We start from the raw sequence: 23,426 nt of genomic DNA, 5'->3' as shown, positions 1-23,426 counted from the left end.
ATAACACATCTTGATGATCCCCAAGACTTTTGGGACAACATTCTGTGGACCGATGAGACAAAAGTGGAACTCTTTGGAAGGTGTGTGTCCAAGTATATCTGGCGTAGAAGGAACACTGCATTTCATAAAAAGAACATTATACCAACAGTAAAATATGGTGGTGGTAGTGTGATGGTCTGGGGCTGTTTTGCTGCTTCAGGACCTGGAAGACTTGCCGTGATAAAAGGAACTATGAATTCTGCTGTCTACCAAGAGATCCTGAAGGAGAATGTCCGACCATCTGTTCGTGTACTCAAGCTGAAACGAACTTGGGTTCTGCAGCAGGACAATGATCCTAAACACACCAGCAAGTCCACCACCGAATGGCTGAAGAAAAACAAAATGAAGACTTTGGAGTGGCCTAGCCAAAGTCCTGACCTGAATCCTATTGAGATGTTGTGGTATGACCTTAAAAAGGCCGTTCATGCTTGAAAACCCTCTAATGTAACTGAATTAGGACAATTCTGCAAAGATGAGTGGGCCAAAATTCCTCCAGGACGCTGTAAAAGCCTCATTGCACGTTATCGCAAACGCTTGGTTGCAGTTGTTGCTGCTAAGGGTGGCCCAACCAGTTATTAGGTTTAGGGGGCAATCACTTTTTCACACAGGGCCATGATGGTTTGGATTTTTTTTCACCTTTAATAATAAACACCTTCATTTACAAATTGCATTTTGTGTTTACTTGTGTTGTCCTTGACTATTGTTTAAATTGGTTTGATGTTCCGAAACACTTAAGTGTGACAAACATGCAAAGGAACAGGAAATGAGGAAGGGGGCAAACACTTTTTCACACCACTGTATATATATATATATATATATATATATTACATACACTTCAGCTAACCAAATCACCTGCCTGCCTGCAGTATATTAGAAACAGTACACCAGGAATGGCCTGCAGTAAGATATAGCTAAACTGTATGCAGTAGATCTATGTATGCATGTATGCATGGTGCATGCTCTGGCCAATCATCATACAGAAATGCACTGTGCTCCCGCAGTGCATTATGGACTGTTACGCTCCGTTCGATTTTTGGCACGAACAAACATAATGTTTGGTTTTCGACAAATGGGCAAACAGCCAATGTTTGAGTCAAATTCATGTTCGACCTGAACAGAAAGCTCATCCCTAATCTATATGAAAATACCTATATAACATGTGTTGTCCCAAGACAAATAGGTTTTCATAAGATATGCAGGAGTCATGCATTTATACATATAAACATCTATTTTGTGTGATATTAATTAATCAATTTATACTAAGTGTATTGTATTTTGTACCAATTACCGGGGTCCCTGAACAATATAGATATATATTCATAAGCCCCAATATATAGATAGATGCCAATTAGGAAAGAGAATATATTTTCTTTTAAAAAATAGTTTAGAATACATTTTCTGTCCTCAGACACACCTAGTGGCTGAAAATGATATTACCTGAGGTTACCAGGTAAATCATTAAAGTTCTCCAACCAATGGAGAATAAGCCAAACCTTCTGGGCTGAGCTTATTGTCCCAGATGGTATAAAGGATGTGAGGGCCATATAGAGAGGATCACAAACCCACACGCCGGATACACCCCCTAGACGGTCAAGAAGCTGATATTTGACCATTCCCCATCTTGTTGGACTTTGTGACTGGAACCACTCAATGTACTTAGATATTGATGGACATCTTCCCCTTTTAAACTGTTGGTAAGATACAGACCATACAAATCTTAATTATCTTTTTCTCTCAAAATTGTAGGGATCATATTTTATAGTTTATGTATTGACATTATCATATGCCATATGTAGGGTAATTTATTGTATTTTTTCCGGCCGGAGAAATTCAGAGGACTGTTCCCCCGAGTGACAAGGGATATTGTGTTCTTGAACGTAAAACATGATTACCGCACATATTTTTTTAACAGAACAATTGGGGCTCCCTTGAGCTATTTGTAATATATTAAGAAATATTGTTTTGTTGCCGTGTTGATGTTTTGATAATGTGTGTGTGAAATATCAATCACCATAAATTCCAGTTCTGTATGAAATTGTATAACTATACTTGTTAATTAATAAAGTAAAATGATTTACTTATTAGTTTTGTTGGGAGATATTTATACATTGGTAAGAAATCCCCATAAATTAACAAACTCAGGAAAGTTTAGTGGTATGTACTGATTATATGAACAAGTTCATAAATTTACCGTAAGGTTGGAGGCACTGAAAAACAAAACACTGAGATCTTAATTAAGATTCCATACCACACTCACAACAATGATAACCATGTATATGAATACAAAAGGGGGATATGATCACCATGTATAAATGCATAAGGGGGATATGATCACCATGTATAAATGCATAAGGGGGATATGATCTCCATGTATAAATACATAAGGGGGATATGATCTCCATGTATAAATAAATAAGGGGGATATGATCTCCATGTATAAATGCATAAGGGGGATATGATCTCCATGTATAAATACATAAGGGGGATATGATCACCATGTATAAATGCATAAGGGGGATATGATCTCCATGTATAAATACATAAGGGGGGATATGATCACCATGTATAAATACATAAGGGGGATATGATCTCCATGTAGAAATGCATAAGGGGGATATGATCTCCATGTATAAATACATAAGGGGGATATGATCTCCATGTATAAATACATAAGGGGGGATATGATCACCATGTATAAATACATAAGGGGGATATGATCTCCATGTATAAATACATAAGGGGGATATGATCTCCATGTATAAATACATAAGGGGGATATGATCTCCATGTATAAATACATAAGGGGGATATGATCTCCATGTATAAATACATAAGGGGGATATGATCTCCATGTATAAATGCATAAGGGGGATATGATCTCCATGTATAAATACATAAGGGGGATATGATCTCCATGTATAAATACATAAGGGGGATATGATCTCCATGTATAAATACATAAGGGGGATATGATCTCCATGTATAAATACATAAGGGGGATATGATCTCCATGTATAAATACATAAGGGGGATATGATCTCCATGTATAAATGCATAAGGGGGATATGATCTCCATGTATAAATACATAAGGGGGATATGATCTCCATGTATAAATACATAAGGGGGGATATGATCTCCATGTATAAATACATAAGGCGGGATATGATCTTCTTGTATAAATACATAAGGGGGATATGATCTCCATGTATAAATACATAAGGGGGATATGATCTCCATGTATAAATACATAAGGGGCTATATGATCTCCATGTATAAATACATGAGGGGGGATATGATCTTCATGTATAAATACATAAGAGGGGATATGATCTCCATGTATAAATACATAAGGGGGGATATGATCACCATGTATAAATACATAAGGGGGATATGATCTCCATGTATAAATGCATAAGGGGGGATATGATCTCCATGTATAAATACATAAGTGGGATATGATCTCCATGTATAAATACATAAGGGGCTATATGATCTCCATGTATAAATACATAAGGGGGGTTATTATCACCATGTATAAATACATAAGTGGTCCATATAGTGAACTTGGTGTTATTCACTTTAAGGTCTTCAGGACAAGGGGGGCACTCTTTACATCTGAGGGAAAAGAGATTTAATCTCTAATTATGGAAAGGTTGCTTCACAGTAAGGCCGTGTACACACGGGCGGATTGTCTGCCCAACTAAGTTCGGCAGACAATCCGACAGACAGTCCGTTCAAAATTTGAATGAACGGACTTGACCACACACGATGAGCAGACAGTCCGCTGAAAGCGTGCGTGATGACGTGTACAGCACGTACGACGGGACTAGAAAAACGACGTCCTATACACTGCAATGCAACCTTCGGCCGTGTAAACCCTTTCTGAGCATGCGCCATACTTAGTCCGTCCAACTTGCCTACACACGAGCGGACTGTCCGCTGAAACCAAGTTTGGACGGACAAAACCAAGTTTGAACGGACTGTCTTACGGAAATTCCGTAAGACTTTGTTCGTCAGATTGTCCGCTGAAAAAGTCCGCTGAAGCCCACACACGAGCGGATTGTCCGCTGAAACACGGTTCAGCGGACTAAGTTGGACAGACAATCCGCCCGTGTGTACGCGGCCTAAGAGTTGTGGAAATGTGGAATAGACATCTTCCAGAGGTGGTTCTTGCCAGCTCAGTAGATTGCTTTAAAAAGGACAGGATTCTTTCCTAACTGTACATATTATAACTGGGTACTATTATTTCTAAGTAGAATATGTGCTATAAACTTAATTAGAAAATATAAAGTGCATATGTGCAAATAATACTGTATATATATTGTAAGGGATCTTCCCGGGGTAGGGTGTGTTTGGACACAGTTCACAGCAGACTTGGAATTTGATAAAGCAGATCTTGGCGTTTATTCGTGGTACAAACAGTCCAGCAAACAAAATATACAGCAACACCGTGCTTTCTAAGTACAACAAAAATAAAAGTCCTAGCCCGGCTGGGCGCTTACTAACAGGTTCTGCTCACCTATCTGACACTTACAAACACAGCGTCTTTCGCCTGGATATCGCAGGGTGAGTTTTAGCTCCAGCAGTGGCTGTGCTTGCAGCTTCCTTCAACATACAGATTGTTCATTCCCTGGCTGAGAAGCAATCACCTGCAGACCCTGCAGAGCCTTTAGCTTCCCAGGCTAATTAGGATCCAAGCTCACCTGATCCCAAACCCAGAACTGGATCGGGGGATGTGGAATGACAGGTCCCTCTACCAAACCTACCTGCCATTCCATATAAACCCAGGCCCGGCAAAAATTAAATAACAACTCAGCAGCATATCGCTGCTGAGAAACTGATCCATCCTGGATTTACCATCTCACACTGTGTAGCAACCTAGGTGAGATGTACACCCCCTCGATCACTTCTCCAGTGACATGTCTACATATCCCCCCCCTCTTTTTCAGACCGGAGGGCTGAGCCTTTTGTCCCCACAGACAACTTACCCTTGACAATGCGTCAGCATTTGCCTGTAATTTCCCTGGCCTGTGTTCCACAGTGAAATTAAAGTTTTGTAGGGAGAGAAACCATCTAGTCACTCTTGCATTTCTCTCCTTGTTTAACTTCATCCATGTTAGGGGGGCATGGTCTGTCACCAACTTGAATTTCCTGCCTAGCAAGTAATACTTTAAAGATTCTAGGGCCCACTTCACTGCCAAACATTCTCGCTCCACAATGGCATAATTTTTCTCGGCCGGGGTTAGTTTTCTACTCAAGTACGTCACCGGATGCTCCTCACCATTCACTACTTGTGAGAGTACTGCACCTAAGCCTGTGCTAGAGGCATCTGTCTGGACCAGAAATTCTCGCCTGAAATCGGGGGTGACTAACACAGGTGGTTGGCACAAGGCAGACTTAAGGCTTTGGAAAGCCTCCTCGGCCTCTGGGGTCCACGTGACCATTGCTGTCTTTCCGCCCTTTGTCAAGTCAGTTAGCGGAGCAGCAACTGAGGCAAAGTTCGGCACAAATCTACGGTAATAACCCGTAATACCCAGGAAAGCTCTAACCTGTTTCCTTGTCAGGGGTCTAGGCCAATTCTGTATTGCCTCAATTTTATTTAGCTGTGGCCTAACCAATCCTCTTCCAACAATGTAGCCCAGATATTTGGCCTCTTCTAGGGCTAGAGCACACTTCTCGGCATTTATGGTCAACCCTGCATCACTTATGGCATCCAACACGGCCTGTACCTTACAGAGGTGACTTTCCCAATCAGGGCTAAAAATGACCACATCATCGAGGTAGGCGGCTGAGTAATCACGATGTGGTCGCAGAATCAAGTCCATCAACCTCTGGAAAGTTGCAGGCGCTCCATGTAACCCGAACGGCATCACTACATACTGGAATAGCCCATCAGGGGTGGAGAAAGCAGTTTTCTCTTTAGCCTCGTCAGAAAGTGGAATCTGCCAATAGCCCTTTGTGAGATCGAGGGTGGTTATGTACCTGGCGTTACCCAACTTCTCAATCAACTCATCTACCCTGGGCATAGGATACGCATCGAACTTGGAGATCTCATTCAACTTTCTGAAATCGTTACAGAACCTCCAAGTTCCATTGGGCTTTGGGATTAGCACAATTGGGCTGGACCATTCACTCTGTGACACCTCAATTACCCCCAGAGCAAGCATACGTTTTACCTCGGCAGATACGGCTTCCCTACGTGCCTCGGGTATCCTATAGGGCTTAAGGTTTACTCTGCTTCTAGGCTCAGTTTCAATGTGATGATGGATGAGGTGTGTACGCCCTGGGAGGTCAGAGAACTTGTTTTTGTTTTTCTGTAAAAATTCCTGAGCCTCCTGTTTCTGTGACACTGATAGAGTATCACCTACCTTGACTGGAGGGATTGGTTGTGACAAATTATTAACAGTATTTGTCGCCCCCAAGGATTCCCTGTCTTTCCAGGGCTTGATCAAGTTTATGTGATAAACTTGGAAAGGCTTCCTTCTACCTGGTTGGTGCACCTTGTAGTTCACCTCACTGATCTTTTCAACAATTTCATAAGGACCTTGCCACTTCGCTAAGAATTTACTCTCAACAGTGGGGACTAGTATAAGGACCCTATCGCCTGGGTTGAATGTCCTGATTCTTGCGGACCGGTTGTAAATTCTACTTTGGGCCTCTTGAGCTCTCTGGAGGTGTTCCCTTACCAGGGGCATTACAGTGGCTATACGGTCCTGCATTTGTGCTACATGCTCAATAACACTCTTGTATGGGGTGGACTCATTCTCCCATGTCTCTTTTGCAATGTCTAGTAGACCCCTAGGGTGATGACCATAGACCAACTCGAATGGTGAGAACCCTGTGGACGCTTGGGGCACCTCCCTAATAGCAAACATGAGGTAGGGTAATAAATGATCCCAGTCACGACCATCTTTTGCCACCACTTTCTTCAACATATGTTTCAAAGTTTTATTAAATCTCTCCACCAATCCGTCCGTCTGGGGGTGGTACACAGAGGTACGGATGTGTGAGATTTTAAATAGTCTGCATAATTCCTTCATTACTTTCGACATAAATGGCGTACCTTGGTCAGTTAGGATTTCTTTGGGGATCCCAGTCCTAGAGAACATATAAAACAACTCACGTGCAATTGTTTTAGATGCAGTGTTTCTTAAGGGTACAGCCTCAGGATAGCGGGTCGCATAATCCAGGACTACCAAAATATACTGGTGTCCTCTAGCTGACTTTACAATGGGACCCACTAAATCCATGGCAATACGCTCAAAAGGCACCTCTATAATAGGGAGCGAAACCAAAGGACTGCGAAAATGTGACACTGGGGCACTAACCTGACATGTGGGGCACAACTCACAGTATTTTTTAATGTCATCATATATGGCCGGCCAAAAAAACCTCTGGAGAACCCTCTCTCGCGTTTTGTCAGTCCCCAAGTGTCCCCCAAGAACATGGTTATGTGCCATGTCAAGCACCTGACGCCGGTACGGCTTAGGTACCAGAAGCTGTTCCACAATCTCATCTTTAACCTTATTGACTCTATAGAAAAGATCATTAGTCACCGAAAAATGTGGAAATCTTTTTTCAGCATCTGGTTCCTGAGGTACCCCGTTCATAACAGCAACCTGCTCTCTCGCATTTTTGAGAGTGGGGTCCTGTAATTGTGCAGTCCCAAAATTATCGCTAGACACCTCTAAGTCTAGTATATTTTGCTCAGTGGGAGGAGCCTCCTCCTCCCCAGCCAGGACCTGCAAAGGAAAACAATCATTTTCATCCTGCACATTTTTATCATTCACAGTGGACAAGGCAACCCCCTTAGAGGTATCCTCACTCCTTTTGGGGATTTTTCTTTTTTCCCAAAGAGCCCAGAATAATGGAAAATCGCGCCCCAATATTACATTATGCATGAGGTTTTTAACCACACCCACTTCATATTGTACGGTGCCTTGTTCAGTCCCGACTTTGGCCAGCACTATAGGGTACACTTTTGTATCACCATGTATACACACAACGCTCATATGCTTTTTAGACTCTAAGTCCCCAGTCACCAGGCTAGCATGCACCAAGGTTACAAGGCTTCCTGAGTCCATTAACGCTTTAACAGGAAAGTCATTGATTGTGATGTTGCAGATTTGCGGTTCAGTCTCTAGTCCAGGAACTGCAGCACAAGATGGTTCCGCAAATAGCGACTGACGCCTGCTAGCGTCACATTCCATGGGTTCAGAGGTAAGAGGGCAATGGGCCGACACGTGTCCCGCCTCATGGCATCTCCAACACTGGATAGGGCCTGGTCTCTTTGGCAAGGAGTCCTTTTCAGAGCCCCTTAGCCACCCGGGACCATCACCAGTCTTTTGTCCCTGAGACACCACTTGAGCCCTTTTCCCCCCATCATCACCCCTCCACACTCCCCCAATAGATGGAAGTCTCTTACCAGCTGACGGCACAGATCTGGCGCTCCGGGGAGGTGAAGATGCTGCAGGAACATCACGGAGGTAGTCCTCAGTCGCCTGGAACCTCTCCACAAGGTTGACAAGTTCGTTTGCATTCTTAGGATCACCTTGTCCCACCCAGCGTTGCAAGTCAGTAGGAAGGGCTCGGAGGTAGCGATCCATCACGACCTTCTCTAGGATTTGTGCAGGAGTAGAAGTGTCTGGCTCCAACCACTTTCTTGCCAAATGGATTAGGTCATACATCTGGGACCTCGCTGATTTGTCCAGACTGTAGCTCCAGTTGCGTACCCTCCGGGCACGGACTGCAGTAGTAACTCCTAGTCGGGCAAGCATCTCCTCTTTTAGCCGAGTATAGTCCTTAACCTCTTGCTCACTGAGGTCATAGTAGGCCTTTTGAGGTTCACCTGTTAAATAGGGCGCAATTACCTCTGCCCACTCAGCGGCTGGTAACTTCTCTCGCTCAGCCACGCGCTCAAATACTGTTAGATAGGCCTCAACATCGTCCTCAGCAGTCATCTTTTGCAGCGCTTTCTGCACAGTCCTTCTCCCAGAAAAAATCTCTGGAGCGGCTCCCTCCATTGTGGGTGGATTAGCAACCACAGGCGCCTCTCGATTTACTATCAGGTGCTCGATAAGTTGTTGTTGGCTTTGGCGCAAAGCTTGCAACTCTTCCTTATGCATCCGCTGTTGTGCAGCCATCATCTGCTGTTGTGCAGCCATGGACTGTTCATGTCGTCTATTGGCCTCTGTCTGCGCCTGCTGTTGTGCAGCCATCATCTGCTGTTGTTCAGCCATGGACTGTTCATGTCGTCTATTGGCCTCTGTCTGAGCCTGCTGTTGTTGCAAACTCACTTGCATAAACTGCTTCAGCATCTCCTCCATGTTGCTGGACTGTTTTTGGAGTGTAGTTGCAGCTTTCACCCAGGACATCAGCAGCTGTAGCCAAGTCTGTCCACACCGTTGCCCCTAGCAACCGCGTTGCCCGCATTCTCCACCAATTGTAAGGGATCTTCCCGGGGTAGGGTGTGTTTGGACACAGTTCACAGCAGACTTGGAATTTGATAAAGCAGATCTTGGCGTTTATTCGTGGTACAAACAGTCCAGCAAACAAAATATACAGCAACACCGTGCTTTCTAAGTACAACAAAAATAAAAGTCCTAGCCCGGCTGGGCGCTTACTAACAGGTTCTGCTCACCTATCTGACACTTACAAACACAGCGTCTTTCGCCTGGATATCGCAGGGTGAGTTTTAGCTCCAGCAGTGGCTGTGCTTGCAGCTTCCTTCAACACACAGATTGTTCATTCCCTGGCTGAGAAGCAATCACCTGCAGACCCTACAGAGCCTTTAGCTTCCCAGGCTAATTAGGATCCAAGCTCACCTGATCCCAAACCCAGAACTGGATCGGGGGATGTGGAATGACAGGTCCCTCTACCAAACCTACCTGCCATTCCATATAAACCCAGGCCCGGCAAAAATTAAATAACAACTCAGCAGCATATCGCTGCTGAGAAACTGATCCATCCTGGATTTACCATCTCACACTGTGTAGCAACCTAGGTGAGATGTACACCCTCTCGATCACTTCTCCAGTGACATGTCTACAATATATATATATATATATGAGGCCAATGCACACATAGATCTAGTAAACCCAAAATATAATGGTCAAACTCACTTATGATAGAATCCCATGGGCTGACATCCAGTGAAGAGACGATTATCACAAACTAAAATTTTAGATGAAAGGAGCTTTGCTTCCTCTCTAGTTTTTTTCCTAGCCAGAGAGGAAGCAAAGCTCCTTCTATTAACCACTTCCCGACCGGCGCACGACGATGTACGTCGACAGAATGGCACGGGCAGGCATATGGGCGTACATGTACGTCCCTGCCTTCCCGCGGGTCGGGGGCCCGATCGGGCCCCCGCCCGGTGCCCGCGGCGGTCGGTATTCGTTCGGGAACGATCCGGGATGAGGGGGCGGCCATTCATTCATGGCCACCCCCTCGCGATCGCTCCCGACGAATAGAAAGTCTTCGTGACATCACTTCCTCTCCTGCAATGTAAACACAGGAGAGGAAGTGATGTAATCTCTCCTCCGTGTCGGTATTTTTCGTTCCGACACCGAGGAGAGAGGATCGGTGAGTTGCACCAACACGACACTTTACAGTAGAACATGCCAGGCACACTCACACCCCCCCGATCACCCCCCCAATTACCCCTGCCCCCCAGTCACAGTGACACCAATGTAATTTTTTATTTTTTTTGCATTGGTGTCATTTGTGACTGTAATAACTGTTAGGGCAGTTAGGGTTAGCCCCCTTTAGTTCTAATGTACCCCCCTAACCCCCCCAATAAAGGTTTAACCCCGTGATCACCCCCCGTCACCAGTGTCACTAAGGCTGGATTCACATTGCAGCAGTTTATGAGAACGAATGTGATTCGCACCGCACTGCAGTGCAAATCACATCCGATCTCTGTGCGATTCGAGTTCAGCCATACAGATAGTATGGCTGAATTCGTATCGCACCCGCCGCACTCGCCGCACCCGCCGCAAACTCGCACGGGACCCTTTTTTTGGTCCGCAGCAGAATCGGATCGCATGGGTGTTCACACCATGCGATCCGAGTTTGCAGATCGCACTGCGATATGCGAACTGATCTGGGGGTGTCATTAACATTTCACTGACACTCCCAGCAGTTCGCATAGGGCAGTGTGAACTGCCGCCAGGAGGCATGCGATGCGGGAACCCGCCGCGCATTCATGGCGTTTCCACATCGCTCCAGTGTGAACCCAGCCTAATAAGCGATCATTTTTCTGATCGCTGTATTAGTATCACAGGTGACGCTAGTTAGGCAGGTAGGTATTTAGGTTCGCCGCAGCTTTTTATAGCGCCAGGGACCCCCATATACTACCGCATAAAGCCCCCTGATTGCCCCCTAGTTAACCCTTTCACCAGTGATCACCATATAACTGTTACAGGTGACGCTGGTTGGTTAGTTATTTTTTTTATAGTTTCAGGGCACCCGCCATTTATTACCTAGTCTCACTAGTGTACCCCTAAATTTAGGGGTGTCTACTTTCCAAAATGGGGTCATTTGGGGGGGGTTTGTGCCATCTTGGCATTTTATGGCCTTCAAAACTGTAACGCCCTTAGAAAGCCTGAAGGCGGTGCTTGGTTTTCGGGGCCCCGTACGTGGCTAGGCTCCCAAAAAGTCCCACATATGTGGTATCCCCGTACTCAGGAGAAGCAGCAGAATTTATTTTGGGGTGTCATTTCACATATGCCCATGGCATGCGTGAGCAATATATCATTTAGTGACAACTTTGTGAAAAAAAAAAAAAAAAGTTTGTAATTTTCCCGCAACTTGTGGCAAAATATAAAATATTCCATGGACTCAACATGCCTCTCAGCAAATAGCTTGGGGTGTCTACTTTCTAAAATGGGGTCATTTGTGGGGGTTTTGTGCCATCTTGGCATTTTATGGCCTTCAAAACTGTAATAGGTAGTGAGAAGTGAAGTCAAATATTTACGCCCTTAGAAAACCTGAAGGCGGTTCTTGGTTTTCGGGGCCCCGTACGCGGCTAGGCTCCCAAAAAATCCCACACATGTGGTATCCCCGTACTCAGGAGAAGCAGCAGAATTTATTTTGGGGTGTCATTTCACATATGCCCATGGCATGCGTGAGCAATATATCATTTAGTGACAACTTTGTGAAAAAAAAATTAAAGTTTGTAATTTTTCCGCAACTTGTGGCAAAATATAAAATATTCCATGGACTCAACATGCCTCTCAGCAAATAGCTTGGGGTGTCTACTTTCTAAAATGGGGTCATTTGTGGGGGTTTTGTGCCATCTTGGCATTTTATGGCCTTCAAAACTGTAATAGGTAGTGAGAAGTGAAATCAAAAATTTACGCCCTTACAAAGCCTGAAGGCGGTGCTTGGTTTTCGGGGCCCCGTACGCGGCTAGGCTCCCAAAAAGTCCCACATATGTGGTATCCCCGTACTCAGGAGAAGCAGCAGAATTTATTTTGGGGTGTCATTTCACATATGCCCATGGCATGCGTGAGCAATATATCATTTAGTGACAACTTTGTGTAAAAAAAAAATAAAAATTTTTTTTTTGTCATTATTCAATCGCTTGAGGCAAAAAAATAAAATATTCAATGGGCTCAACATGCCTCTTATCAATTTCCTTAGGGGGTCTACTTTCCAAAATGGGGTCATTTGGGGGGGTTTTGTACTGCCCTGCCATTTTAGCACCTCAAGAAATGAGATAGGCAGTCGTAAACTAAAAGCTGCGTAAATTCCAGAAAACGTACCTTAGTTTGTAGATGTGACAACTTTTGCGCAAACCAATAAATATACAATTATTGACTTTTTTTTTACCAAAGACATGTGGCTGAATACATTTTGGCCTAAATGTATGACTAAAATTGAGTTTATTGGATTTTTCTAATAACAAAAAGTAGAAAATATCATTTTTTTTCAAAATTTGCGGTCTTTTTACATTTATATCGCAAAAAATAAAAATCGCAGAGGCAATCAAATACCATCAAAAGAAAGCTCTATTTGTGGGAAGAAAAGGACGCAAATTTTGTTTGGGTACAACATTGCATGACCGCGCAATTACCAGTTAAAGCAGCGCAGTGCCAAATTGTAAAAAGACCTCTGGTCATTTACCAGCAAAATGGTCCGGTCTGAAAGTGGTTAAAAAACTGAGTTTGTGGCAAGAGTCTTCTTCACAGTATTATTTGCACTTTTTATTTTCTAATTAAGTTTATAGCACATTTTCTACTTATATTTTTAGTGCTGCTTTTTTCTTATTGATGTTATGGTTTGGTATTACAGTTGCACACATGGCTGTTTGTTGTTTAATTACTGGTGACCTAGCATGGATTTACACACTTATTTCTAACATTTATAGGTACAGTTGATCCAGGGAATATCCGATTGGGGACTCTTGGGGGATCAGGAATGATTTTTTTTCCCCTGTTGGAGCAAATTGGATCATGATTTGCTGGTGTTTTGTTTTTTTGCCTTCCACAACTGTGGGTATAGGATTGTGTATATAGGTTTGGATCACATTTTATTTTTTTATTTGTTTATTTTTCCCTTTAATTGGTTGAACTAGATGGACTTGTGTCCTTTTTCATCCAGAATGTTGCTCAGTGTATCCATCTAAACCTCCAGTAGAAATGAGGAGCCAATGCTCCAATTTCCAAGTGAGCTCATTTAAAATCATACAAGGGGGTTTTGGGTTACTTCTGATCCCCCCCAACACAATAACTTCACTAAAATGTTCTGGGTCTTACGAGACACCCAGTGAGGTTCCCATCCCCAGAGGTTTGGGGGATTGTGGTGTCCAGAAGTACCTGTTTCACTAATAACTCTCTTTGTTATTATTATACATTTCAAAGCTTTGTCAGGACTAATCACTTACCTAATAATTTTTTTCAGCCAAACTGAAGAAGGTGGCCCACGACAAAAGATTATCAGGTTAGTAGGACATTCATGTCTGATATGAAATCTATTCTGTATGCTAGAATGGGAGAAGGATCTTTCTCGGGAATGGGAGCTTAAGGAATGGCACAGGTCTGTGGTTCGTACCTCCAACGGGATTCTAAACATCCCCCTTGTGGAAGCTAACTTGAAAGTCAAGATGAGGTGGTAGCTCATCCTATTTAGACTTACCAAATGTTATCCTTTAGCCTCCCCCCTCTGTTTCCAAGGCTGTAAGCATAATGGCACATATATGGTGGGAATGCCCTAAAATCAGGGGATTGTGGAATAAAATCTTGTGTGCTTCACAAGGTCAGTGGCCTTTCTATCCCTAAGTCCCCTCACATTGCTCTGCTCAATTTTCCATTTGACACTGCTTCTATATAGTAGTCTAGTAGTGTGCAATGCCTTGTCCTGTTTATCCTGATTGGGACGAAATGAACAACAGCTAGGGCTTGGAAACAACCTTGTGCTTACTTTATCATGGCAAAATTTCCAAAATTATGATGCAGGAGAAGATGGTCGGCACATTCCTAGACACAACGTGTACATTTGAGACTATTTGGGAGCTTTGGGTGAATTATATGCATAAATCTCTTGTTCCATTAGTCTTTCCCTCACCTTTTCCTTTTTTTATTTTCCCTACAATCCCATTAGCTCCAAGGCGCTTCAGTTAGTTCACCTGTTTCTTCCTCTCTCTGCCTTTCGCCTGTCCTTGCTTCTTGCTTTTTTCCCTGTCTTCCTTTTCTCTCTTGGATCCTACAAATGTCAGTATGGGGTAGTTCTCCCTGAGCCCTTCCACATCAGAATTTTTTTTTATGTCTCACTAAAGCCAAGTATACTATGCCCCTTTTGAGTTGCTGGCCGATGACCTACTGGAGGTCTTTTTTTTTAATCAGAAAAAGCTTTATTAAACATAATAAACAGCGTCCATCTTTAACAATTAAGAAATAAATAAACAGCTTCCAATGTACATACATTGCAATGGGAATAGCAACATTTACAATTCATAGTTATCATTGCACCAGTAACATTCAAAAGCATATTGCTCACAGTCACAGCTCGACGATACAATGCATTTGATATTGAGTACCACAAGCTAGTCAGAATCACCCTGTATGGCATAGCAGTCTGGACATTACCGGCTCTCTGGGGCTCAGTCCAGGTGTATCCAGCCATGGTGACCATATTCTCTCAAACCTACATGGGCTCCCCCTATGTTGATAAGTGTATTGTTCCATAACTAGAGTATTCCCCATGTGTGTTATCCACGACTAGTGATGGACGAACTTCCGACGGGACGTTTCGCGAATGCGGACCGCGAACGAGGCCGACCGTTCGCGAAACCGAACGTTCGCGGCGGGCCCCATTGACTTCAATGGGAGGCGAACTTCGCAAACCTTTAGGTCAAATTTGCAGCCACAAGATAATTATTAGCTGGGCAAACATAGTCCCACCACATGGCCAATGACATAATACATGTATGAGGTGAATTTGGGATCGATAACTACAAGCATTCTTTTTTTATATGGGAAATTGTTCTGACAATTCAGGAATGTGGAGCGCATGAAGGCAATGGAGGAGAGGGAAGGTCAGGGACCAGGGTAGGCAAAGAAGAGGGTGCAGGAGATGATCACCAGCAGCGTGACATACAGCAATGACACATGCACCGTGATAGAGGCATCTGACAACAGCACCGTGATAGAGGGCACTGACATCAGCAGCGTGACATAAAGCACTGACATCAGCACCGTGATATACAGCACTGACAGCAGCACCGTGATAGAGAGTACTGGCATCAGAAGCGTGACATTAAGCACTGACATCAGCACCGTGATATACAGCACTGACAGCAGCACCGTGATAGAGGGCACTGACATCAGAAGCGTGACATACAGCACTGATATCAGCACCGTGATATACAGCACTGACAGCAGCACCGTGATATACAGCACTGACAGCAGCACCGTGATAGAGAGCACTGACATCAGCAGCGTGACATACAGCACTGACATCAGCACCGTGATATACAGCACTGACAGCAGCATCGTGATAGAGAGCACTGACATCAGAAGCGTGACATACAGCACTGACATCAGCACAGTGATATACAGCACTGACAGCAGCACCGTGATAGAGAGTACTGACATCAGAAGCGTGACATTAAGCACTGACATCAGCACCGTGATGTACAGCACTAACAGCAGCACCGTGACATTAAGCACTCACACCAGCACCGTGATATACAGCACTGACAGCAGCACCGTAAGCAGCCCCAGGAGGAAGTCAGCACAGCACAGGGATGGTGTGATCCCCTCATAATAAGAACCCCCAGGAGGAAGTCAGCACAGCACAGGGATGGTGTGATCCCCTCATAATAAGCAGGCCCAGGAGAAACTCAGCACAGCACAGGGATGGTGTGATCCCCTCATAATAAGAACCCCCAGGAGGAAGTCAGCACAGCACAGGGATGGTGTGATCCCCTCATAATAAGAACCCCCAGGAGAAAGTCAGCACAGCACAGGGATGGTGTGATCCCCTCATAATAAGAACCCCCAGGAGGAAGTCAGCACAGCACAGGGATGGTGTGATCCCCTCATAATAAGAACCCCCAGGAGGAAGTCAGCACAGCACAGCACAGGGATGGTGTGATCCCCTCATAATAAGAACCCCCAGGAGGAAGTCAGCACAGCACAGGGATATCATAAGCAGCCCCAGTAGAAATATGACACCGCTCAACCTCTTCAAAGAGGAGGGTAGGGGCATATAGTACGGTGTGCTTTTTTGTGACAAGGAAGTGAGCCAAATGAAGAAAGAAAGAAGGTAGTGCACCTAAACCCTATGTATTGTGGACCGATAACAGTCCTTATAGAATAGCAGACTGTACCTCACTCAACCCTATGTACTGTAGCACCCTAGACCAAGTTGCCAGTCCTTTATAAGAATTTTTGTGGACCAAGCAGGTTGTGTGTTAGTGATTAGCAGACTGTACGTCAGTCCCTATACCAATGAAGGACTGCTGCAGTATAGGGCAGCGGTCAGCAGTGGTGCACCTCAACCCTATCTATTGTGGACCGATAGCGGTCCTTACAGAACAGCAGACTGTACCGCACTCAACCCTATGTACTGTAGCACCCTAGACCAAGTTACCAGTCCTTATAGGAACTTTTGTGGACCAAGCAGGTTGTGTGTTAGTGATTAGCAGACTGTACGTCAGTCCCTATACCAATGAAGGACTGCTGCAGTATAGGGCAGCGGTCAGCAGTGGTGCACCTCAACCCTATCTATTGTGGACCGATAGCGGTCCTTACAGAACAGCAGACTGTACCGCACTCAACCCTATGTACTGTAGCACCCTAGACCAAGTTACCAGTCCTTATAGGAACTTTTGTGGACCAAGCAGGTTGTGTGTTAGTGATTAGCAGACTGTACGTCAGTCCCTATACCAATGAAGGACTGCTGCAGTATAGGGCAGCGGTCAGCAGTGGTGCACCTCAACCCTATCTATTGTGGACCGATAGCGGTCCTTACAGAACAGCAGACTGTACCGCACTCAACCCTATGTACTGTAGCACCCTAGACCAAGTTACCAGTCCTTATAGGAACTTTTGTGGACCAAGCAGGTTGTGTGTTAGTGATTAGCAGACTGTACGTCAGTCCCTATACCAATGAAGGACTGCTGCAGTATAGGGCAGCGGTCAGCAGTGGTGCACCTCAACCCTATCTATTGTGGACTGATAGCGGTCCTTACAGAACAGCAGACTGTACCTCACTCAACCCTATGTACTGTAGCACCCTACACAGACCAAGTTACCAGTCCTGATAAAGAGCTTTGTGGAACAAGTGAGTTGTGAATGATTAGCAGACTGCAGCAAAAGGGCAGCAGTCAAGTATAATATTCTTTCTATATTTGGAAGAAAGAATATTATACGTGTACAAGCCTATTACCATACCACTGATACCAGTCCTGAAAAGAACCTTTGTGGAACTAATAGTAAGAGCAACTCTTTAAACTGACCCTCACTGCCTGACACACTGCTTCCTTCCTGTCCCTATACAAAGTGGCAAAAAAGAGGAGACTGGAAGGATTAGTGGTTACTGGAATAGCTCTTTTGTGGACCTGATAGTAACAGCTAATGATGATGATGATGATGATGATGATGACTAAACCGACTCTCCCTGTAGCACACACCGTCCTGTCCCTTTCTCTAAACTGACAAAAGACACTCAGGCTGCTGCAACAATCAGTAGCACAGCAAACCTATATACACCTAACTATAAAACCTTCGAAAAACAGCGCTGGTCTAAACAAAGTGCTAGACAAATATATATGAAAAAATCAAGTGTAAATAAAACAAAAACTTGATATTAGTGTTAATACTGACAGTAGTAAGTTTTTGCTGCAACCCAATGCGAGACACACACAATATACAACAATCAAAAAATATGGCTGCGCTAAAACTTATAAAACAAAATTATAAAGTGACATAATTTTTCTAATTTACAAAAAATCCCAAAAACATGCAAAAATAGTGCCAAAGTAATGATTTCCAGGCATATAAGCAGTCCAAAGAAAAGGAAAGATGGATAGGATGCTGAATCTTAGTCCATTTTCGGTGACTCTCAAAAACCACCCTTTACACACGTAGCAGGTGCACCCAGAGTAGAAAGAGATTATCCACCACCAAATTAGAGGAGGCTTACCAGCTGTCAAGATCTCTTTTTAAGGAGATCATACGGGCTTGTAAAATGTTACGTTCCTGGTCCCCACACTGGGCTCTGTTGGTAACACCAATCTATCTGCTCCCTCTTTATGGTATATCTCGTTCCACCACAATCATTTAGTATGGCAAAGAGAGAAGAAAAAAAGCTCCCATAGCATAATTCCGTAAAGATTTATTAAAATATAAAAAGTAAAGTAACAACTCACGAATTCCCAGCAGAGTATAAGCGTATAGCGTATAAAAAACGAGCCGGCCCTTCCGGATTAACGTGGAAATGCGGTGACGTCAGCACGCCGCTCACCCTACGTCGTTTCGTCAAAAGTGACTTCTTCCTGGGGTACGAGCGGCATGCTGACCCACCGCCATAAGTACTCACTGGTGATTGTAACCGCCCATTTCCGAGCTCCTGGTCACAGTTCCCAATTCGCCATCTTAGAATAGGGCAATCTGCCCATACTAGATCATCACCTGTTCCAAAGGGAAAGGAACCCTTTGTTTCCCAAACAAAAATAGCAAGTTTACACCTACATAGGAACAATATACCTAAGGGCCGGTTCACACAGCGAGCCGCGGCGAGGCGTCTCCGACTTACCTCGCCGCGACTTGCGGGGACCTCAGCGGCGACTTGCAGAGGACTTCTGCATAGAAGTCAATGCAAGTCGCCCCCGAAGTCGCCCCGAAGTAGTACAGGAACCTTTTTTCTGAGTCGCTCCTCTCAGAACGGTTCCATAGTACTGAATGGGGGCGACTTGCGGGAGCGAGGCGAGGCGAGCCGTGTCGCCTCGCCTCGCGTCGCAGTGTGAACCGGCCCTAAGGAACCAATTTGTTTGTTTAATTCATCAACAGAGGTGTCTGTATCCGAACGCGCAAATTCCCCATGCGCAAGTTATTTAACGATCACATACTTCCTAACTAAATAAGGGGCATGTATTAAGACCAGTAATTAGATTGTTACACCAGTCCATACAACCAATAAAATGGATAAAAATCCACAACCTATATTAAAAAACGTTCCTCATCTAGGGGTATAATCAAAAATATACCACTATCGGGAACTTATTAAAAAATGAATGAATAAAAATAAAGATGAATTCTTGTCTTAAACTGTATATTAAATGGATATCTAAATAACCATATATATAATAAATAAAAGGAGTCAGAACACCCCCCCCCAATTGCCACTATCACAATTACCAAAAAAAAATATAGGGCTTTTCTTTACTTCATATAAACAAAGTATATTATTACATCCATACGGATGTTGGTATTACTTAACCCCATCCTAGAGGGAGGAATAGTATTTATATGTTTAACCATTACTCCCCCTAAGTGAATAAACCCAGGGATGACCAGACCCATCTCAGATGTCATACCGAGGTCCCTCCGATGGGTCTAACCACACCCCGGGGTCAGTACCCTATATCCCAAGGGACGTGCATATTTGAATTACAGTCAATGCACTGATTTCAAAAAAGTTGTAAAAGTCTCCCGTACCACCACTTCCCTAAAGGCAAAATGAGTTAAGTGGAAACGGCGACTATCGCCTTATAAATTGAATTATAGGGGTCAGTACCCTATATCCCAAGGGACGTGCATATTTGAATTATAGTCAATGCACTGATTTCAAAAAAGTTGTAAAAATCTCCCGTACCACCACCTCCCTAAAGGCAAAATGAGTTAAGTGGAAACAGCGACTATCACCTAATAAACCGTATGTTACAACGACACTGATGTTAATAAAGAGTGTTATAAACAAAATCGCCTATCAAAATGACTTCAAAAATGAATTAATGGATCCAGACCAGGAACTCGAAAATGGTTCACAAAAAGAATTCTAACTGTTGTCAATGAAAGCATTCACATCAACGTCTACATTGAGGCCATACGGTGTATAACATTGTATTTTGTGTACCCACATCATTTCTAATCTGGACAAGTTGCGCACCAGGGAACTACCTCTCCAATGCGCGTTATACTTGTCTATACCTAAAAATAATGTATTTGCTGGATTACGGCCATGATGCAAATCATAATGCTTGGACATTGAATGGAATTTATATCCATTCTTAATGTTTGTAATATGTTCCCCCAAGCGGACCTGCATGGCTCGCTTGGTTCTCCCTATATACTGGAGCCCGCATGGACATTGCAGGAGGTATACTACACCCTTAGAGTTACATGTTATGAAAGAATCGATTTTGTATTCCTTTTGGGTACTAGTAGCAACAAATGATTCAGTTTTCTTCTTTTTGCTCTTATTTAGTGTACAAATCTGGCACCGTCGGCACTGATGGTATCCAGTTAATTGTTGAAAGAAAGAAACCTTCTTGGTAGGGGGGTCTATTACATTAGGGGCCAACCTATGTCTCAAGGAAGGAACCCCTCTAAAAATAATTTCTGGATTTGCTGGAAGGAAAGTACGGATAATTCTATCGTTTGATAGAAGATACCAGTGTTTACAAAGCATCTTTCTAACCAGATAATGTTGGGTAGAAAAAGTTGTAACGAAAGGGATGATAGACTTTTTCCTTTCCTTACCTGGACCAGCCTTCAACAGGGAGATTCTATCAACCTCAGCTATTTGTTCTATAGTTGCATCCATAGACTCAACATCATACCCCTTGTTTCCTAATCTCCCTTTCAGGATATTAGCCTGCAATCTAAAGTCCTCAATGTTAGAACAATTCCTCCTCATTCGTATAAATTGACTTTTGGGGATCGAATTTAGCCATGAATCATGATGGCAACTGCCTATGGGTATGAAGGAATTCCTGTCTGTTTTCTTAAAGTAAGACATGGTTTTAAATTTAGTATTTTTTGACTATATACACCTAACACCTATACCAGTCCTGAAAAGAACTTTTGTGTACCAAATAGCTAGCGATTTATCTCTCCCTACTCCACACAGCAACCTCTCCCTATAGTGACAGAAGAAAGAATGTAAAATGGCCACCGGATCGGGTGTATTTATAAGTTAGGGGGAATGTCCAAGTGTCCATGTGCTGTCATGTCTCAATTGGCTGTCCTGTACCCCATGATGGATGTGTCATCATAGGTCAAAGTTCTTTTACACATTAAACACGTAAGTCCGCCGGGGCGAACAACACCAATAGTCGAGCGAACGAGCGGACCGCGAACGGCTGAAATTCGCCGCGAAACGACCGCCGGGCGAACCGTTCGGCCATCACTATCCACGACGCAACTGTGGGCATTGAGATCAATTTCCATCCCATCAAAATGAGTTTGAGCCTGAAATAGAGCCCGAGAAAGTGCAATCCTGACCATTTCCTCGGGTACCACCTCCTCCAGAACTCCCAGTATACAGCAAATTGGATCTAATGGCACATTCTACTGGAGGTCTTTACATTTGGTTTTTCCTTGCTCCCTACTTACTGTCATAGCCCATATAGTGGCCATCCATAATCTACACTGACACTCTTATCGTAGACAGTAAGGCCGCGTACACACGCGGGGACTGTTCGCCCAACTTTGTCCGTCAAACAGTTTCAGCGAACAGTCCGCTCAAAATTAGCATGGACGGACTTGCCCACACACGACGAACGAACAGTCCGCTGAAACCGTGCGCGATGACGTGAACGGCACGTACAACGGGACGAAAAATACGACTTCCTATACACTGCAATACAACTTTCGGCGTGTAAATCCTTTCTGAGCATGCGCGGAACTTAGTTTGACGAACAAGCCTACACACGAGGGGACTGTTCGCTGAAACAAAGTTTCAGCGGACAGTTTTTCGGAATTTCCGAAAAACTTTGTTCAGCAGACTGTTCGCTGAAACTGTCCGCTGAAAGCCCACACACGAGCGGACTGTCCGCCGAAACACTGTTCAGCGGACAAAGTTGGGCGAACAGTCCCCGCGTGTGTACGCGGCCTAAGTTTTCAAGTGTTTTTGTTTTTCATTTTGATACTCGGTTCTCCTTTTATCTCGTTCTTTTGGGTCCTCCCCAACTCCTGGTAACTTAGTCACTATGGGCAAAATAAGTTTTACCTAATTTCCCGGGAACGGCGATGACCATTATTTTATACCTAGAAATTCCCCCCACTGAGTCCATTATCTGCTTTGCCATTTAAGTGTTTTTGCTGTCGCTGTTTTATAACTTTCACATCATTGCTTTAGCTTAAGGGATTCCATTTGTCTAGATGTTTGGATGTACAAGATATTGTGCTCTCACTGGCACCCCGCTTTTGATATGGGTCATTGGAGTGGGATTCTGTCTATTTTGTCTATTCTGACATGACCAGTGTAGTTCAGAGGTACCCAACTTGCCTCTTACTGCTATACCACTTGCACTCCAACATCCCCATTTCTTACCCTTCTAAAATGATGAGACCACACCTTAATTTTGGAGTATAAATGGCCCTAGCAGCCTATTTATTATTCACACCATATAAATAACTCCAATATCAAATATATACCAAAATATCACCTCCGTAACAACTTGTTTAACTCCAGTCTGTTGGTCTTTGACGGCACCCCCGAACTCCAACACATATTCCACCAATACACTGCGGGACCTTTTTCCACACGATAGGCCTCCAGTGGATAATCAGCTCGGAGACAACCCCCTTCCCGCAGTGCAACCATTACAGTATTCCAGCTAACCTTTCGCTGGAATACACCGGAGGGGCACATACTACCGATGAGCCCCCCACCCCTTTCCATCACATATGTTTACTGCCACCGTCAAAGACCAACA

At 44.0% G+C, this 23,426-nt stretch overlaps 2 protein-coding genes across 2 annotated transcripts in view; both read left to right on the top strand.

The window, feature by feature from the left end:
• Positions 1 to 23,426, top strand: part of LOC143989634 (uncharacterized) — a 566,499-nt gene that overhangs the window by 212,773 nt on the left and 330,300 nt on the right. The gene's annotated exons all lie outside the window — the stretch shown is intronic.
• LOC143989541 (NACHT, LRR and PYD domains-containing protein 3-like) overlaps positions 1 to 23,426 on the top strand; it is a 106,040-nt gene that overhangs the window by 41,005 nt on the left and 41,609 nt on the right. Inside the window, exon 4 of the mRNA XM_077489701.1 lies at positions 13,943 to 13,981. Coding sequence (XP_077345827.1) covers positions 13,943 to 13,981 — 39 coding nt within the window. The remainder of the gene's footprint in view (positions 1 to 13,942; positions 13,982 to 23,426) is intronic.

Source organism: Lithobates pipiens, unplaced genomic scaffold (assembly GCF_037356315.1).
Source record: "Lithobates pipiens isolate NorthernLeopardFrog02 unplaced genomic scaffold, aLitPip1_a1.2 Scaffold_18, whole genome shotgun sequence".
Taxonomy (NCBI): domain Eukaryota; kingdom Metazoa; phylum Chordata; class Amphibia; order Anura; family Ranidae; genus Lithobates; species Lithobates pipiens.
This window is presented reverse-complemented; position numbering and strand designations above follow the sequence as displayed.